General features: G+C 44.7%; 1 protein-coding gene across 7 annotated transcripts in view; it reads right to left on the bottom strand.

Moving 5' to 3' along the window:
• PTPRF (protein tyrosine phosphatase receptor type F) overlaps positions 1-21185 on the bottom strand; it is a 411971-nt gene that overhangs the window by 336538 nt on the left and 54248 nt on the right. For all 7 annotated transcript variants that reach the window (XM_045026633.1, XM_045026635.1, XM_045026634.1 and 4 more), the window contains exon 2: positions 7781-7940. In XM_045026633.1, the coding sequence (XP_044882568.1) occupies positions 7781-7862 (82 nt within the window). In that variant the 5' untranslated portion in view covers positions 7863-7940. The remainder of the gene's footprint in view (positions 1-7780; positions 7941-21185) is intronic.

Below are 21185 nucleotides of genomic sequence, written 5' to 3'. Positions count from 1 at the left end.
GGAACGTGCTCCGCACTGCTTGTTTATGTAAAACTTGGCCGTTGTGTTGTCTGTGAACACTGAGACACAACGGCCTTGTATATGCTCTCGAAATGCCTGGCACGCAAGGCGGACTGCTCTCAGCTCCCGCACATTGATGTGCAAGGCCAGTTCCTGAGCTGACCAAAGGCCTTGAGTGCGGAGATCCTCGAGGTGGGCACTCCAACCCAGAGATGACGCGTCCGTTGTCGGGGCCATTGAGGGTTGAGGCAGGTGGAATGGCATCCCTGCACAGACCAGGGTGGGCGTCAGCCACCAGGCCAGGGAGCCTAGGATACTCGGGAGGATCGTGTCTATGCTGTCTCTGCCCGGCTGGTATACCGAGGTGAGCGAAGTTTGAAGGGGACGGAGACGTAGTCTGGCGTGTTTAGTCACAAACGTGCAGGCAGCCATGTGACCTAGGAGGCTGAGACAAGTGTGAGCTGAAGTTGTCGGGAAGTTTTGTAGGCCTTGGATAATTGATACCATCGCCTGAAACCGAGGCTGTGGTAAGCAGGCTCTGGCGAGATTGGAGTCCAGGATGGCCCCAATGAAGTCTATTCTCTGTGTGGGAACCAGAGTGGACTTCTCTATATTGATCATCAGGCCTAATCGCCTGAATAGGTCCTTGACGATGCCCACATGACGGGTGGCTTGGGTCTCGGAGGTCCCTCGAATGAGCCAATTGTCGAGATATGGGAAGACGTGTACCTGACGACGACGGAGGGAGGCGGTGACTACAGCCATGCATTTTGTGAATACTTGTGGGGCTGTAGAGAGGCCAAATGGAAGGACCGTAAATTGAAAATGTTGATGGTTGACCACAAAACGGAGGTACCGTCTGTGTGGTGGGTAAATAGCAATGTGAAAATACGCATCCTTCATATCGAGGGAGGCATACCAGTCTCCGGGATCCAAGGACGGGATGATGGTCCCCAGGGATACCATGCGGAACTTCAACTTTATCATGAATTTGTTGAGTCATTGCAAGTCCAGGATAGGTCTCAGACCTCCCTTTGCCTTGGGAATTAGGAAATAGCGAGAATAAAACCACTTGCCCCTCGAGTCTTTCGGTACCTCCTCTATAGCTCCCATGGCAAGGAGCGTCTGTACCTCTTGCAAGAGGAATTGCTCGTGAGAGGGGTCCCTGAAGAGGGACGAGGATGGGGGGTGGCAGGAGGGTGCGAAATAAACTGGAGGTGGTATCCCAATTCTACTGTGCGGAGGACCCAACGATCCGAAGTTGGTTGGGTCCATGCAGGGAGGAAATAGGATAGGCGGTTGTAAAAAGGTGGAAAGGGATCCTGGGAAACAACTGGCACGCCGTCCTCAGGCGTCCCTTCAAAAGTTCGGTTTGGGTCCCGCGGGTGGTTTGGGGGGGACTCTGATTTTGACCCCCTTGGGGCCCAGACTGCCTTCTGCGATTGCCCCGGCCGCGCCTTCTGCCGAAGTCCTGTCGCAGCCTAGACGGGGGGTAAGGGCGGTGAGGCTGAGGACGGAAGGACCTGCGCTGAGTCACCGGTGTGTGCATTCCGAGCGAGCGCATGATCACCCTGTTGTCCTTTAGGCTTTGCAGCCTAGGGTCAGTCTTTTCAGAAAATAGGCCTTGGCCTTCAAAGGGCAAGTCCTGTATAGTCTGTTGTAACTCAGGTGGAAGGCCTGACACCTGAAGCCATGATATTCTCCTCATGGCGACTCCTGAAGCCAGAGTCCTGGCTGCAGAGTCGGCTGCGTCCAGTGAGGCTTGGAGAGAGGTTCTCGCCACCTTCTTTCCTTCCTCCAAGAGGGCAGCAAACTCCTGGCGGGAGTCTTGGGGAACTAGCTCCGTGAATTTTCCAACCGCCACCCAGGTGTTATAGTTGTAACGACTAAGCAAGGCTTGCTGGTTTGCCACCCTGAGTTGGAGGCCTCCAGCAGAGTATACTTTGCGGCCCAATAAGTCCATGCGCCTAGCCTCCTTTGACTTTGGAGCAGGAGCTTGCTGGCCATGGCACTCCCTTTCGTTGACCGATTGCACGACAAGGGAGCAGGGAGGAAGGTGCATGTACAGCTACTCGTACCCCTTAGAGGGTACCATGTACTTCCGCTCAACTCCTCTGGCCATGGGCGGAATAGAGGCTGGAGATTGCCAGATAGTATTGGCGTTTGCCTGAATAATACGAATAAAGGGCAAGGCCACTCTTGTCGGGGTGTCAGCTGACAAAATATCCACCACAGGGTCTTCTATCTCCGGGACCTCCTCCATCTGAAGATTCATATTCTGGGCCACCCGCCTCAGAAGGTCCTGATAGGCCCTCAGGTCAATTGGAGGAGGGCTGGAGGAGGATGTCCCCGCCACCGCCTCATCTGGAGAGGAGGAAGAGGAGAGGCCAGGGACAAGAGGGTCCTGCGTGGGCTCTCGTTCTTGGGCGGTGTCAGGTTCAGGTGGGACCTGAGAGTCTATTGGCGGAACGGGAGCTTCATCCATACCCGCAGGAGGGGGGCGGCTTACAGTCACCTCTGGCACCCGGTGTTCAGATGGCACGGAGCGTGATGCCTCTGGGGGCGCACCTTGGGCTTGGTGATACGCCCAAGGTGTCCAGAACGACCACTGATGGGGCCCTTGTTCTTGACCTTGGGTCTCCTGGAAGACACGGCTGGGCACGTCTGAGTCATGGTCCTGTGCACAGGAAGCACTGTCCACATGAGATGACACTGAGGTGTGTCTAGATGGCCAAGGAGGAGCTGAGAACCCCTGGGAAGGGGCCACGTCTCTAGATGATCTCTCTCGGGGCGGCATCGGAGAGCGGTACCGGGCGCCATAACTGTACCGTGAATGAGACCGGGACCTGCGACCGTATCGGTGACGGGAGGTCGACCGGGATCTTGAAGCTCATCGCCTGGAGCAGCTGCGAGAGGTGCGGTGCCGGGAAGGGTGCCGGGAGCTGGATCGGTGCAGGGAGTACCGGGCCGGCGAACAGGACGCTGATCGGTGCCGCGAGTGCGACCGGTACTGAGATGGAGAGCGGTGCCGGGACTGCAAGCGGCATCGGGACCGGGATCAGCGATGGGACCGAGAACGCCGGTGGGACCGAGATAATGATCGGTGCCTGTCAGCGGTGCCGATGGAGGATGATCTCAGCAGGGCAGGCTTGTCAATTGACTGTATGACCCGCACCGGCGGTGCCGGGGGTTGAGGCAGCGCAGACTCCGTCAGCGAGATTAACTCCCTCGCCGTGGAAAAGGTCTCCGGCGTGGAGGGAATAGTGAGCTCGACCAAGGCGTGCACCGGGGAGCTTTCAGGCACCGGACTCGACGGCCCTTGCGGGACCGGAATCGACGGTGCTGAAGCTGGCGGTGCCACGGCAGGTGTCGGTGCCGGGCAGTCTGCCTTAGGCGGGTGCTCCGACTGTGGTGCAGGCAGCACCGAAGCAGCAGGAGTCTTATGATGCTTCTTGACCCACGGGGAGAGGGAACGGTGCCGAGCAGACATCGGTGCCGGCAACGGTTGGTGCAGAGGGGCCTTAGCGGTATCGGGGCGATCCGGAGCCGAAAGAGCGCTTCTCCCTGATGTAGACTGTTCAGCGCTCGGTGCCGATGGAATAAGAGCTGCCTCCATCAGGAGCTGTTTGAGACGCAAGTCCCGCTCCTTCTTCGTCCTCGGTTTAAAGGCCTTACAGATCCGGCACTTATCTGAGAGATGGGATTCCCCGAGGCACTTAAGGCAGGAGTTGTGGGGATCTCCCGTTGGCATCGGCTTGTGGCAGGCCGAGCACGGTCTGAAGCCCGGTGACCCGGGCATGAGCCCCGGTACTGGGTGCAGGGAAGGGGCTAATCCCCAAACCCCTCTCAACTATATACAGTAACTATATTATAGAAACGACTAAAACTAACTACAACTATAGAGATTATAACTATATACACAACTATTAGTAAGAATCTACAAGTAGGCTAGGGAAGTGGAGATCAGCTAAGCCACACTCCACTGTTCCAACGACCGACACGGGCGGTAAGAAGGAACTGAAGGGCTGTTGGGTCGGCAGGGGTATATATCCGGCGCCATAACAGCGCCGCTCCAGGGGGCGACCCAGCTGACCCAGTGAATGTTGCTAGGGTAAAAATCTTCCGACGAACGTGCACGCGGCGGGCGCACACCTAATTGGAATCGATATGAGCAAGCACTCGAAGAAGAATTTAACTTACAAATGTAGAATTATGTACAAAAAAGAACTGCATTCAAAAATAAAACAATGTAAAACTTTAGAACCTATAAGTCCACTCAGTCCTACTTCTTGTTCAGCCAGTCACTCAGACAAACAAGTTTGTTCACATTTGCAGGAGATAATGCTGCCCGCTTCTTGTTTACAATGTCACCTGAAAGTGAGAACAGGCATTCGATTGGCACTGTTGTAGCTGGCATCGCAAGATAATTACATGCCAGATGCGCTAAAGATTCATATGTCCCTTCATCCTCAACCACCATTCCAGAGGACATGTGTCCATGCTTATGACTGTAGTAGTAGGATTTTATGTTTTTATTTTGTATAATTTTAAAAGAAGGATAAAGAATGTGGTGTAGCATGTATTAAATGTATTGATATATGATTTGATTATACTTTGCCAGCCACCCTTTCTGAAAGCAGAAAGGAATGGCCTAGTGTGCCATTGGTAATGATGCATTAGCCAGAATTTTGTCTGAATTTTGTGATTTCAAGGCAGTGACAGACCTTTGAGGGCCACCATTTTGTCGTAGGTTTATTATTTTAAAATAAATAAAAGAATGCAATGATTGTTTTTTCTTGCATTGCAATTTGATGTTCCTGTTCAAATGCTGTGTGTGTGAATGAGGAATGTGCATGTTAGAAAATAAGTGTGAAGGCCATCACCGGACCAGATGTTCTAGGAAGGAATGGAGGACGGACGTAAAGGTGCCAGAAGGAGATTGCAACACGCCCCTATTGAGATGTCAGAGGAGGGCTGATTGATGACTCTAACAGATGTGTCAGGCACCCCATCAATAGGGACAAAATAGCTGTAATCAAAACCAGCATGGGGTAACTCCCTAAAAAAACAATAAAAGAACAAAATAAACGATGAGAAGAACAATTTAAAAAAACAAGCACTCAAACGACAATTGATTACAGCATGATGGAGCAAAACTCATTGGTCCCAATGAAGGAAAATCACTATATAAACAGGGTGCTTTGTCATGAAACTTTGAGTTTGTCCTGCCAAGACTTCCCTGAAGTATTGTATCACGACTGACAGAACCTGGCTCCTCCCTACTTGTGATCAACCTAGCTGGGCACTAGATTGATCCAGACTCTGGACTGGTAACTATAACATCAACTTCTGGTCAGAGTGTGTGTGTGTGACTGAATGCATATGCTAATTGTTGTATTTCCAATAAACGTGGAGTATTGCCTCTTCCCCTGAAAAAGATCCTGTGTGCTTCTTATAAGCATCACATGACAGGTTCTGCTCGATAACGATTCAAAGCATTGCAGACCGACACATGTTCACTTTTATCATCAGATGCCACCAGAAGGTTTTCTTTTTTGATGGTTCAGGTTCTGTATTTTCCGCATCAGAATGTTGCTCTTTTAAGACTTCTGAAAGCAAGCTCCACACCTCATCCTTCTCAGATTTTGGAAGGCACTTCAGATTCCTAAACCTTTAGTCAAGTGCTGTAGCTATTTTTAGAAATCTCACATTGGCACTTTCTTTGTGTTTTGTCAAATCTGCAGTGAAAGTGTTCTTAAAACAAACAACATGTGCTGGCTCATCATCTGAGACTGCTATAACATGAAATACATGGCAGAATGCAGGTAAAACAGAGCAGGAGACATACAATTCTCCCCTAAGGAGTTCAGTCAAAATTTAATTAATGCATTATTATTTTAACAAGCGTTATTATTTTAACAAGCATGGAAGCATGTCCTCTGAAATGGTGGCCAGCATGAAGGGGCATACGAATGTTTAGCATATCTGGCACATAGATACCTTGCAATGCCAGCTACAAAAGTGCCAGGCGAATGCCTGTTTTCACTTTCAGGTGACACTGTAAATAAGAAGCCAGCAGCATTACTTCCGTAAATGTAAACAAACTTGTTTATCTTAGTAACTGGCTGAGAAAGAAGTAGGACTGAGTGGACTTGTAGGTTCTAAAGTTTTACATTGTTTTGTTTTTGAGTACAGTTTTGTAACAAAAAAAAATCTACATTTGTAAATTGCACTTTTACGATAAAGAGATTGCACTACAGTACTTGTATGAGGTGAACTGAAAAATACTATTTCTTTAGTTCATCAGTTTTATAGTGCAAATATTCGTAATAAAATAATATAAAGTGAGCACTGTACACTTTGTATTCTGTGTTGTAAATGAAATCAATATATTTGAAAATATAGACAAACATCCACAAATATTTAATAAGTTTCAATTGGAATTGTATTATTTAACAGTGTGATTAAAACTGCAATTAATCATGATTAATTTTTTTGAGTTAATCGTGTGAATTAACTGCAATTAATTGACAGCCCTACTTTTTTAATTTCTCTCCTGAACTGGGCTAATCATGGTGGGTATGAGGGCTGCAGAACATTTTGAGCATAGTGCTGGTTGATACAGGTTAAAAACAAAGCAGCACCATACTGAAATATTTTACCTTCACTCTACTGACATGTGAGTCTAGAAGTGCTATAGCAGGGCCACCTCCTCAATCTCCAGCAGCTCCCACCCATTCAAACATTCCAAGGCCAGAAGGGACCATTGCGGTCAGCTAGTCTCACTCCCCCCGTCACCTTTCATATAAACACAGGCTGTGATCATAGAATCATAGAATCTCAGGGTTGGAAGGGACCTCAGGAGGTATCTAGTCCCACCCCCTGCTCAAAACAGGACCAATCCCCAATTAAATCATCCCAGCCAGAACTGCCTGAAAAAAATTCCTTTTGAACTAGAGCAGATCTTTAAAAAAAAAAAAAAAATCCAGTCTTGATTTAAAAATGGTCAGTGCTGGAGAAACCACCATAACGCTTGGTACATTGTTCCCGTGGTGAATTATCCTTGCTATTAATAACACACGCCTTTTTTCCAGTCTGAATTTCTCTAGCTTCAACTTCCAGCCATTGGATCATGTTAGATCTTTCTCTGCTACACCGAAAACCCTCTATTAAATTTCTATTCCCCCTGTTGGTACTTATGAACTGTGATCAAGTCACCACTTAACCTTCTCTTTGTTAACTAGATTGAGTTTCTGAGTCTCTCACCATAAGGCACATTTTCCAGTCCTTCTCATAGGTCTTTTCAGAAACCTCTCCAATTTATCAGTATCCATGAAACCATCTGACTGGTAGCCTTCAGCTGCAGCATGGAGGTTTTGAGGGTCAATGAAATGAATAAAAGAATGGGGAAAATAAAGTAATGGAAATTCCCTGTGCAGTGTAGCACCTCCTCCCCCCAGTACAAAGCTGTGTTTAGTCCACTATAGCTGATAAGAATCAAATCTAAGGTTTCGAACTTACCGTCATTAGACATATTGCTCCCCCAATAGCACACAATTCTTATTGACAGTTTGTTTTTCAAAGCCACAGAAAAGGACAAGATTTTATTTTGTCCTTCCCAGGCATGTACTGTTGAATCACATTGGAAACAAAAGACCATTAGGGTTACTTTTCCATTTCTCTCTCGGCACATACCTTAGCCAAGCGGGCGAATATTTGATGGAAGAAAATATTTCATGTTTCTGAGGTTTTAGAAAGTTACAGTCTGAATGTTACTTACTGTCTGCCTCTGTTGAAGGCATCAAGCAGCACAGAACTACTGCTGGCACAATGCATACTGGGACACAGAAGTTAGGCACCATATTCCAAAGCAGAGCCAGTCCTCCTTAGTCTGAAGCAAGTGGCCAGTACATCCAGCATTAAGAAATGCAGACTTATTCCTACAAACAAAGAGAACAGGAGAAAATGGATCAAATCTCAAGGACAAGACAGTAAAATTAGACCATGGTGCCCCAGCATCTCACCTCAAATTGCAAATAAATATACGTATCATAAGCCCAGATTTTTTTTACATCGGTTTAACCATCTTTCCTACTTTAACAACGCTGTGCCAATGGTGCCTCCGTGGCATGAGACATGTCCAGGTTACACACCTGGTTAGTATGTTCCTGGGCCCGTTTTGAAGCACTGCATGTATATTATGAGCATTCTGGAAGGAAAGTGGGGCACGGGGAGATCACTTATCGCACATGAGACTACTCACAGCACTCTTCCTGTTCACAAGCATTTCAGAGAAGGGCTCAAGTCCTAGCTCTGGAGACAAAGATTTTGGCTGTTCTTCCTTTTGGGAATTTTTGTTTTGTCTTTGTTTTTTAACCTTGTTCTGAGATTCACAGGTATCATAAAAACTTTTGACGGTGATGATAAGCATTGCATTTTAGGAACGTTACCTTCTGACAAAAACACAAAGAGTTCAGACAATGGCAGCAACGATGATGGCTCAGCAAAATCTCAGGAGAATCCAACAAGGCAAATATTTACATCCTATCCAACAGTCAGTGATGTTTCTTCTTCCCTCTATTACTGTATTATACAGTAAATCTCTTCACGTTATATCATGATACAATACAAATTAAATGTTATCTATGTAGCGCCTTCTACAGCCAAGACATCTGAAGGTACTTTACACAATAACCTCGTTCTAAACTAGATACAGAGAGAATACTGATTATTCCATCCCTGCTTGTATTATCTCAATCCAAAAATAAATCCAACTATGCTCAGAAGGATTCTGCACGCTGAAAGAAATGCCCTTCATAACAGCCTGACATCCAATTCTCTTCTTGCTGGTATCTAACCCCTAAATCCTCATTTGTCTCCTGCGAAAGAGTTACTGAAAACACCATTAAGATGACCCGCTCTGCAGAGACAGATACAGATAGTTGTATCATTACCAGCAGGATCAACTTTATTCCAATAGGAAACTCAATTCAAGCCCCAGTTGGTTTGCCCAGTGTTAAACAGATCTGTAAATATGAACAGCACAAGAGAATGAGAATGAGTGCCTGGACTAATAGTGAAGATTATGCCCCTAAGGGCTGGTCTACACTGGGCAGGAGGTCGATCTAAGATTTGCGTAGCTGAAGTTGAAGTATCTTAGTTCAACTTACCTGGCTGTCCTCACGGCGGCAAGTCAATCGCCACGGCTCCCCCGTTGACTCCACTTACTCCTCCTGCTGAGGTGGGGTATGGGCATCGATTCGGGGATTGATTTATCACGTCTAGACGAGACGCGATAAATCAATCCCCAATAGATTGATTATTACCCACCGATCCAGCGGGTAGTGTAGACGTGGCCTAACTTCTGCATGTGCTGTTAATCTATTCAACCTGATAAAGCGAGAACCTTCTGCAGCACTCTTTCAGCAGCACTATTCCATCTGACTCATCAGCAATAGAACCATAAAAGGGCTGCTCTCCTCACAAAAGGCGCCAAATATTCAAAATTACTGTGCCAAAACTAATATTTTGTGTCAAATTCCACCTCTGATCAGGGCAGAGAATGTGGTTTACAACTAGCTTAGAAAGCAGCTTGGATAGTTACCAGACTAACTTTTGAATGAGTCATTTTTGAAGAGTATTGGCTCAGGTCTGTCTGCACCAGACAATGCTCAGAAGTCAGGTGAAGAGCAGCATGGTTTCTCGTGTTCCTCATTCAGAGAAAACTTACAGAGAAACCCCAACTAAGAGAATAGATCTGTCTATTAATTCTTGTCTCTCTTCAGCAAACTAAGTACAATTTGCTCTGGTCTCAGGTTTGACAGATTTATGACTTTTCAGGCCCATGAGCTGGGTATAAATCACAACATAAGAAAGTGATGAATTATCAGTTGTCCCGTAAGGTATTTTATAGACGTGCTCTTTTTTGCAACTGTTCACTCCCTTAAACTAATTTGCCATCTTGGTTAAGAGAAACCAAATTTCTTAGGCAAAATTCTTCTTATCCATCCCAATCCCCATTGCCCTATGGCTAATAAAGCCCCATAGTCTTTCTTTGTCCCTCAGTAGGAAGAATCCTCCTCTCTCTCTCTCCATTGCTGCAGTGTATATGGAAAAACTGTCTACATACAATATTTAAAACTCTCTAAATTGGAATGCTTTAATTTTTTATAAATCTAAGTAACTGTCATTCTGTTTTGAAATTGAAAACATGAAAAAGGCCTCTATTTATATGGTTCAGCTCTTCCATTTTTAGAAGCAAACAGCTCTCCCCAACCAGACAACCTAGTATTTGATGCAATGTGATAGGAAGTCAGGTTAAGCACAATTAACCCTTTGGAGGCAGATGTTACCCATACCAGAACAGCCGGCAGGGGAAAAAATCCTCAAGCAAGACTGTGAGAGGAGCTCTTCCCTGAGGTGCAGGAGTGGCATCAGAAGAAAATTATCTACAAACCAAGTGAGATACATTTGATACTGAACTAAGCAAGAACATACAGGCTTAATGCAAGGACAAACGTTGGGCAGCACGAATCGAGGTGAATTAATGCTCTGTGATCTGCTGACTGTTTGCCTTATTGTTTCTTTTGTCATCTCCTGCTCACAATCCCATGCCTTTCCCCAGGCTGCTGTCCCTTTCACGGCAGTCTCCCATGTACCAAATGACCTCACTCCCCTCCTCTTCCCCATCCCTCTCTTCACCTCACTTCTTCAGGCTAGCATCCCACTACTAAGCCAGCATCTGTGAGCAAAGATACTACAGGGAAAGTTCCTTCACAGATTCTCATTGCCATTTCCTCATGTGACACAAACAGTACTATAAAATCTAAAACATGAAATCCAAAAAGAGTGGGGCTAAGCATCACGGACCACAGGCTCTATGTAAACAGCTCTGAGTTTAGCATTCTCAAAAAGAAAAAAAAGCATTGAATTTTTAGGGTGCCAAGTACCCCTTTTATCTGTAATTTGGAAGAAAAACTAAAAATCTGATAAGAAAATGCAACAGACACAGTAAACAAGCAAGAAAAGTTGGACTAGTTTAAAACAAAGCCAAGAGTATCAATGGTTCATACAGTGCTGGGCAATATAGGGAGTAAGCCGGCTCTGCTGGGAGAAGGTTAACTCTAAAATAGTGAGAGAAATCATAACCAGCATTGAATAGCTCAAGTCCTCCATGAACTTCTAATACATAAAATAAGTGGGTCGCCAGCAATGAGCAGCACCCTGAAGAGCTGGATGAGAAGTCTCAAAGAAACTAGGGGAGGAACAAGAGACTCTCACAAAAAAACACTTATTAAAATTAAGCTTCTTAAGAAGAGATGCTTGGAACAACTTGAAAATCAAGTGAGGACAAGGGATATTTTGAATCAAAGATTTCTGCAGGGGAAGAAGTGCCAGATCCAGTTTTGCTTATGATCACAAGATAAAAACAATCCCATCTTTGTTGAGAAATGTGATGGGATTCCCTCCAGAAACTTTTCTGAGCAGGAAGATAACTCCAGAACATCAATTGTATTGCTATCTGACATAGGAGACAAGGAACAATTTTTCATAAAGACAGAACAAAATGGATCTGCTTTTTTAATGGTGGGAAAGTATAAAATACTCTGAAACTTGAGCCCACATATAGAATCATAGAATTCAAGATCAGAAGGGACCAATATGATCATCTAGTCTGACCTCCTGCAAGATGCAGGCCACATAAGCCGATCCCCCCACTCCTTTAGCAACCGACCCCTGCCCCATGCTTCGGAGGAAGGCGAAAAACCTCCAGGGCCACAGCCAATCTACCCTGGAGGAAAATTCCTTCCCGATATGCAGATTGGGAGATGTGAACTAAACACTGTTCAAACCCAATCCCAAGAGAGGCTGTAGATCTCCCTGCTGTTTCCAGACATGCTGCATGTGCAGTATAATGGGACCCCCTTTGCATTGTACATAATATCCAGGAGGAGACTCTGCATGGCCTACGGATCCTGAGGAAGACACTGACTCGTCAGTATGGAGAGAAGTGTCCACAGCACTTCAGGGTACTGAACAAAACATAAAACTGACCAAGCAAAGCAGGTGCCAAAGTAGGATGGTAAGCAGAGAATGAAGCAGGCTACTTCATTAACAGTGAGGATAATGATCAATATAGATCAGCGGCTTCAGCCAGTGCTAAACATCTAATTTGCGTACTGAAGGAGGAATGGAAAACATATGGAACTGGGTTAATTAAAGACTCTCATAATGCACATAGACAAAGTAGCAGAAGTAAAGTTGTGTAGGCAGTTCCTGACTTGCTTGTGACTGTTTCACTTTGCAGCCTTAACATATTTTTATCTCGGTTTGTTTGTGTTTTGTTTTTTGAGGGGGTAAGGAATATAATACAAAGGCACTACTGTAGCAATATGGACAAGACTCAGCCTGGTGATACTGCTAGATGCAAACTATAGGGCAAATCTGAAAGATAAGCAATGGGAGCTGAAACAAAAGGAGCTGAAGGGACTGACATACAAGACAAGTGGCAAGTATCACACAGACTGGCTAAAAGGAGAGAAGGAATCTGATAACCATCTGTAAGTATGTGAAGACACCATGGAGCGAAAGGAAGTTTATGGTTACTCATGGCTGCACACCTTTGGCTAATGGAATGAACAGAGCAAGGGAAGTTTAGGCTGAGTATCCCGATCAACTCCCTGCAGGTCAGATGTAGGAGACCACAATGCATTAAAGCACATAAAGAACATTTAGTGCGCACCAACAGGGCCTACATAGACCAATTAATGTGCGCTTTAGAATTCACACCTCTGTAGTGTGCATTACCCACTGTGTACTCTAGCCCTAAACTGAAATAAAGAAAATATTCCTTCTGCACCTGCAGAAGAGGCTACAGCTGACAAAAGCTGTTCAGCAATATGCATAACTTCTGAGACTCTATTACCGTTTTCATGACGCCTCCAAGGATTTTATTCCCTTTACTTTTAATTTTAGAACTTTTTGACTAACCTTATTTTATTTAAATTGCCCTTTCTAAAGTTTAGTGTCACTATGTCACATTTTGATACCTAATCTGTCCTGTGGAATCTAATTATATTGTAGTTAATAATATTTAGTAGCCTCAGCTACTGTCATTTCCTGAATTAGCTCCTGTGTATACTCAAAAATATACTGATTGGTCCTTATATTGCAACAGCAGACAGCCACATAGGAATTGTGGTATTGTCTCCTCCTCTCTCTCCCAACAGGCTCTCACGAAGCTTCCATGGCACTAAAAGTGACAAATTCCCAAACATACATTTGTGTTGGCATCTTTTCGTCTGTGAGAGACGATGGGAATTGCAGCCTCTGATGTAGATGGTTTGCAATGTCTCATGTGACTGAATAGTCCAACCCGAGATGTACATGATCTCTGGCAGTTATTGCAAATGTATTTATTTTGTTTGGGAGCTGCTTACTTCCTGTGGGCTCTTTTCTCTTCAAGCTGTAGGAGCCAGCTCCTGTCATGGACTCTGATATCCTGATGGAGACGATGGCGCCACTTGTTACAATCACTTGTCAAGATTTCCCATTGGTCAGGATAAATTCCAAATTCCTTCATATCTCACTAACATGTGTCTTTATAGCAAAGCTTGGGACGTCCTGTTGCTCTTGTTCCCTCTGTTAGCTCTCTGTATAGCATGTCCTTGGGCATGTGTCCATCTTCCAGCCTACTCGGATGGCCCAGCCACCGCAGTCGTCTTTGCTTTAGCAGGGCTGTCACACTTGGTAAATTTGCCCTTTGAAGAACCTCTGTGTTAGTGACTTTATCCTGCCATTTGGTGTTGAGCATGTGGCATAAACAATGTAGGTGGAAACTGTTTAATCTTTTCTCCTGATGAGCATAAGTTGTCCATGTTTCTCCACCATACATGAGTGCTGAGGATGCTGGCTTGGTACGCTAGCATTTTGGTCTTGATGGCAAGCTCTGAGTTGTTCCATGCTATTTTAGTTAGACTATTAAAGGTGGGGTTGGCAGCCTTTCCAGTGTGAACATTTAATTCTTCATCCAGTGAGAGGTTGGTGGACACTATAGACCATAAATAGCTGAACTTTCGTACTACTTCTGGCTGCTTTTCATTTAAAGTAACTGAAGGATCTTGTGGAACCCTCTCTCCTAATACAACCATTTTCTTACTGATAGTTAGAGGAAACGCCTGACGGGCACTTGATAGGCAGTCCATGAGTTCTTGTAGTAGATCGTCATTGTGGGCTATGAGGGCAACATCATCAGCGAATAGAAGTTCCCTGATTAGCACTTTTTTGACTTTGGTCTTTGACTTAAGTTGGGACAGATTGAACAGTTTCCCATCTGATCTTGTGTGGAGATACACTCCATCTTTCATGTCCTTAAACACACAATTCAAGAGTACCGAGAAGAAAATTCCAAAGAGCATAGGGGCAAGAACACATTGTTGCTTCACGCTGCTTTTCATCTCAAAGCTGTCCGAAGTGGACCCGTCAAACAGGAGAGTTGCTCTCATGTTGTTGTGGAATGAAGGGATAAGACTTAACAAGGTTGGTGGCCATCCTATCTTTTCTAGTACTGCAAATAGATCTGCTCTGCTGACTGTATTGAATGCTTTGGTTAGGTTCATAAAGGCAATCTATAATGGTCGGTTTTGCTCTTTGAACTTTTCTTGGAGTTGACGCAGAAAAAAATCATGTCTATAGTTCACATGATACATTACAGTCCATAACGGTACCCTCTACTTTTCTTTCAACACATATTTTTCACCATGGTATCTGAGCACCTATGGAAGTGGGAACTGTTCCAGTCTAACTAACCCAGTAATCCTGTCTGACAGTGGGCCATACCAGATGTTTCAAAAGAATGTGAAAGTCACTCTACAAAGGACAATTACCGAGTACCCTGCCCATACGGAAATTCTTTTTCTAATCCATCATTTAGTGTATGACTTGCCATGATGGAAGGTTTATAATATCTTGAATATAACTGAATTTTCTCAGTGGTAGATTTTGGTTTTACTCCTCCTAAAGAATGTTGAACTTTGTTACACTGTAGTCGCTATTAGTGGTTCAACTACCATTACTTCTTGAACCTAACTCCTGTGCATTACAAAAGGCTACGCTCAGAACAGCCTCTTCTCTCGTGTGCGCTAGAACTAGTTTTTCCAAGAAGCAAATAGTTCACAGTGTTGAGAAATTGCTTCTCTCACCTTTGCTCCGGCATGAGATAACGATCAGTTTATATGCAGGTAGTTAACATCACCCATAATTACTGCTTTATTAGATTTAATTTCCTTTTTGATCTTCATCAACATTGCACACGATCCTTTTCCAAATCAGGAGGCACTCAGATAAAATAGTGAGGATAGTCAAATAAGCAAGCAGGTAGATGGACTATATCCCCACAACTATATTTGTATTCATAACTAAGGGACTGTGAAAAGACAAGTTTTTAATGTAAACATTCTTCACCCTGAACTAAAGCAAAAAATGTTCTCCATCTCCTATAAGATAATTAAGGCATGGCAAGCCAATGACAAAATAATAATGTTAGGGGGGAAAAGCCTGATTCTCATTTACACTGGGTCCCCTTTACATTGCTTTGCAAAATGCAAATATAATGTATTCACCCTGAGCGGTGTAAAGGAGCCTCAAAGTAAATGAGAATCCACCCCTAGAATTAATGCACATTTAAGGTTGAGATACCAGGCACTCATAAATCAGGAAATTCAATGTTGATGTTGAGAACTCATCATGAACACTGTTTCTTGCGGTTTATGATGAATCTCTCTAATTGTTGCTGCATACATACAGAAAAAACTAAACTTGAATTTCTTATACAACAGTCTGTATAGTAAGTTATAGAACACTGTGACGGGTTGGATCACAGAAACCCTCTTGGGAGCTGCCACCCGATGTGCCAAGACTACTTCTACCCCTGCTTCCCTGCCAGCTTGGGGCCCCAGCACCCTGTCCTGCTGAGCCAGACACTCCTGTCTGCGCCAACAAAGACCCAGGGTCTGAATTACTTGCCCCAAAGCTGCAGGTTTACCTGAAAGCAGCTCACAGAAGCGTTCCTGTCTTTAACACTCAGATGCCCAACTCCCAATGGGGTCTAAGCCCAAATAAATCCATTTTACCCTGTATAAAGCTTATGCAGGGTAAACGCATAAACTGTTCGCCCTCTAGAACACTGATAGAGAGAGATGCACGGCTGTTTGCTCCCCCTCTCCCCCCAGGTATTAATACACACTCGGGGTTAATTAATAAGTAAAAAGTGATTTTATTCAATACAGAAAGTCGGATTTAAGTGGTTCCGAGTAGTAACAGACAGAACAAAGTAAGTCACCAAGCAAAATAAAATAAAATGCACAGATCTCTGTCTAATCAAACTGAATACAGATAATCTCACCCTCAGAGATGCTTCAGTAAGTTTTTTCTCAGACTGGACACCTTCCAGGCCTGGGCACGATTCTTTCCCCTGGTACAGCTCTTGTTCCAGCTCAGGTGGTAGCTCGGGGGTTCTTCATGATGGCTCTTCTCTTTAGCCAGCTGAAGACAAAATGGAGGGGTCTCCCAGGGGTTAAACAGACTTTCTCGTGTAGGTGGAAACCCCCGCCTCACTCCTATGCAAAGTCCAGCTCCAAGATGGAGTTTAGGAGTCACCTGGGCAAGTCACATGTCCATGTATGACTCAGTTTTTACAGGTAGCATCCATTGTTTACATGCTACCTTGAACATCTTCAGGTAGACTTCTTATGTGGATTGGAGCATTCCAAGATCCATTGTCCTTTAAGTGTTTCTTGATTAGGTACTTAATGTCAACATTCCTTTCTCCAGGAAATGCTCTGCTAAGGTTATTTAGAAACCAAGCCAGTACACAGCCAACATTCATAACTTCGAATACAAAAATGATCCATGCATACAAATAGGATTAATACATTCAGTAGATCATAACCTTTATGGAGATATGTTACATGGCATATGTAGCATAAAACACATTCTAAACATATTTCCATAAAGCCTTATGGGAGGTACGGTCACAAACACTACAAGAGCCTTCATACCCCACTAGGCTGAAGTCTATCAACCTCTTTCATCTGCTCAAAATCTGTTTTTGAAGAAAATCGATTAATACATATTACAACTCTTCTGTATTTGGCAGATGAATATGGTAGGTAGGCTTCAGAGTAACTGCCTGCTTGAAAGGCCCAGACAGCTGCATCGAGACTGCAGCAATTCAAACACTTTGGGATGAACAGACTGTGGTCCAACACATCCACCTTTCACACCACATGGCAAGTCCCCAAATCTCTGCCCAGCAGAACAGGCCAAGATTTGTTCCAGGGCTGTCTTTCTGCTTATATTTTCCTGAAGACATGTTTGCAATATTACCATAGGAGAGAGTACACTGCAGAATCTGCCTCATGTGAGCACTGAAAGCTTACAGGAGAGGAAGACGGCAACACTCCTGGGTGGCTATTCTTCCATGCTGCCCGCTAGCCTTCAAGAAAACGCAGCCTCATCCATTTCAGATTGGGAAAGGCAGAGAGGAAGGGAGAGGGCAAGAACACACACACTATACACCCTAACTGCATGAGCCAGTACAACTCCCCCTACGACCTATGAGAGTGAAGTACAGAGGCTGCTGCAATAAAGTTAAAAAATAATGACGTGCAGCATGGATACAGGAAGAGCTCCTAATTATCCCTCCATATTTCTCACTATGCCTCGTTATTTGACTGTTTCAGTCCCTGTTAAGATCTTCATTTGCTGTAAGGGTCACTACAAACTTACTCAGCTTGTACCTTGGTATCTGGATGACACTGGTTACTACAAAAACCACGTGACCAGCAGTCAAAACTGTGAGTATATGATGGTCGCATATCAGTTTATGGTGGCTTTTACCTCTGTACTCTAGGTTTAACAGAAACATGGTGGACCAGTAGTCATGACGGGAGTACAGGTACTGAAGGTATGTGCTGTTCAGGAAAGACAGAAATAAAGGCAGTATAGTAGCACTGTATATTAATGAGGTGGTAAACTAAAGAAATAAAGTGATGGAGTGGATAAAACGGAATGTGTTTAGGTCAAAATCACTTTGGAGAAGCTAATAGAGACTCCATTGGGACAGTGCGTGGCGTAAGCCACAGACTCCCAGGAGCACTGGAATGGGTTCCCTAGGGAGGTGGTGGAATCTCCTTCCTTAGAGGTTTTTAAGGTCAGGCTTGACAAAGCCCTGGCTGGGATGATTTAGTTGGGAATTGGTCCTGCTTTGAGCAGGGGGCTGGACTAGATACCTCCTGAGGTCCCTTCCAACCCTGATAGTCTATGATTCTATGATCCGATATGGATAGTCACAAATAATATTTTCAATTAAATAAAAACTACTGGGAATAGTGTGATTATGGGAGTCTTTAATTTCCCAGATATAGATTGGAGGACAAGCACTACTAATCATGGTAGGGCCCAGATATTCTGGGTTTCTTCACCAAATAGTCACCAAACCAACGAAAAGTGATGACGCTTTAGTTTTAGTATTGTCAGTACTGAGGAACTTACAGAAGAACCGGTCATAAAGGACAACCTTGGTTCAAGTGATCACTAGCAAATTCTGTTTAAAATAAATGGAAGAATGAACAAAAACAGCTTTACAACTAGGGTCCTTGATTTCAAAAGGGCAAACTTTAAAAAATTAAGGGAGATAGTGAGGAAAGTGGACTGGACTGAAAAACTCAAGGATCTGAATGTGGAGGAGGCTTGGAATGACTTCAGATCAAAGTCTCAGACACTATCGGAAGCCTGCACTCTAAGCACAGGAAAAAAATCATACGGAAGGATTGCAGACCAAACTGGATAAACAAGCATTTCAAACAGGTGATTAAGAAAAAGCAGAAAGCCTATTAGCAATTGAAGATGCGATAGATCGGCAAGGAAAGTTACCTCTTGGAAGTCAGAAAGTGTAGGGAAAAAGTGAGAACTGCCAAAGCCAAATAAAATTGAACCTTGCAAAGAAAACTGAAACCACAAGCAAAAGGTTCTTTAGTCATATAAATAAAAAGGAAACAAGGAAAGAAGTAGGACTGTTAAGCACTGAGGATGGAGTGGAGAGTAAAGATAATCTAGGCATGCCCCAACACCTAAACAAATACTTTGCCTCAGTTTTTAATAAGGGTACTGAAGAGCTTAGGGGGAGTGGCAGAGTGTCTAATGGAAATGAGTATCAGAGGGGTAGCCATGTTAGTCTGAATCTGTAAAAGCAGCAAAGAGTCCTGTGGCACCTTATAGACTAACAAACGTTTTGGAGCATGAGCTTTCGTGGGTGAATACCCACTTCGTCGGATGCATGTAGTGGAAATTTCCAGGGGCAGGTATATATATGCAGGCAAGAAGCAGGCTAGAGATAACTAGGTTAGTTCAATCAGGGAGGATGAGGCCCTCTTCTAGCAGTTGAGGTATGAAAAGGGAGAAGAAACTGCTTTTGTAGTTGGCAAGCCATTTACAGTCTTTGTTTAATCCTGAGCTGATGGTGTCAAATTTGCAGATGAACTGAAGCTCAGCAGTTTCTCTTTGAAGTCTGGTCCTGAAGTTTTTTTGCTGCAGGATGGCCACCTTAAGATCTGCTATTGTGTGGCCAGGGAGGTTGAAGTGTTCTTCACATGGACTCCTCCTGAGGGTCGAAATGACAGTCTGGACCTATACATAGAATGCTTCCGCCGACGTGCACAGGCAGAAATTGTGGAAAAACAACATCGCTTGCCTCATAACCTAAGTCGTGCAGAACGCAATGCCATCCACAGCCTCAGAAACCACCCTGACATTATAATCAAAGAGGCTGATAAAGGAGGTGCTGTTGTCATCATGAACAGGTCTGACTACCAAAAGGAGGCACCAGACAACTCTCCAATACCAAATTCTACAGGCCACTTCCCTCAGATCCCACTGAGGAATACACTAAGAAACTGCACCATCTACTCAGGACACTCCCTACACTAACACCGGAACAAATCAACATACCCTTAGAGCCCCGACCAGGGCTATTTTATCTACTGCCCAAAATCCACAAACCCGGAAACCCTGGACGTCCCATCATCTCAGGCATTGGCACTCTCACTGAAGGACTGTCTGGATGTGTGGACTCTCTACTCAGACCCTATGCCACCAGCACGCCCAGCTATCTCCGTGACACCACTGATTTCCTGAGAAAACTACAATGCATTGGTGACCTTCCAGAAAACACCATCCTAGACACCATGGATGTTGAGGCTCTCTACACAAACATCCCACACACAGATGGAATACAAGCTGTCAGGAACAGTATCCCTGATGATGCCACAGCACAACTAGTTGCTAAGCTCTGTGCCTTTATCCTCACACACAACTATTTCAAATTTGATGACAATATACATCTCCAGATCAGTGGCACCACTATGGGCACCCGTATGGCCCCACAATATGCCAACATTTTTATGGCTGACCTGGAACAACGCTTCCTCAGCTCTCATCCACTCACGCCCCTTCTCTACCTACGCTACATTGATGACATCTTCATCATCTGGACCCATGGGAAGGAGACTCTGGAAAAATTCCACCACAATTTCAACAGCTTCCACTCCACCATCAACCTCAGCCTGGACCAATCTACACGGGAGGTCCACTTCCTAGACACCATGGTGCAAATAAGTGATGGTCACATTAACACCACCCTATACCGAAAACCTACCGATCGCTATATGCCTACCTTCATGCCTCCAGCTTCCATTCCGGGCACACCACACGATCCATTGTCTACAGCCAAGCACTGAGGTACAACCGCATCTGCTCTAACCCCTCAGACAGAGACCAACACCTACAAAATCTCCACCAAGCTTTCTCAAAACTACAATACCCGCATGAGGAAATAAGGAAACAGATCAACAGAGCCAGACGTGTACCCAGAAGCCTCCTACTGCAAGACAAACCCAAGAAAGAAACCAACAGGACTCCACACTGGCCATCACATACAGTCCCCAGCTAACGCATCATCAGGGATCTACAACTCATCCTGGACAATGATCCCACACTTTCACAGGCCTTGAGTGGCAGGCCAATCCTCGCCCACAGACAACCTGCCAACCTGAAGCATATTCTCACCAGTAACTGCACACTGCACCACAGTAACTAACTCAGGATCCAATCCATGCAACAAACCTCGA

The sequence above is a fragment of the Mauremys mutica genome, chromosome 8 (genome assembly GCF_020497125.1).
Source record: "Mauremys mutica isolate MM-2020 ecotype Southern chromosome 8, ASM2049712v1, whole genome shotgun sequence".
NCBI lineage: Eukaryota > Metazoa > Chordata > Testudines > Geoemydidae > Mauremys > Mauremys mutica.
The sequence above is the reverse complement of the archived record's forward strand: the minus strand, read 5'-3'. Positions and strand labels throughout refer to the sequence as shown.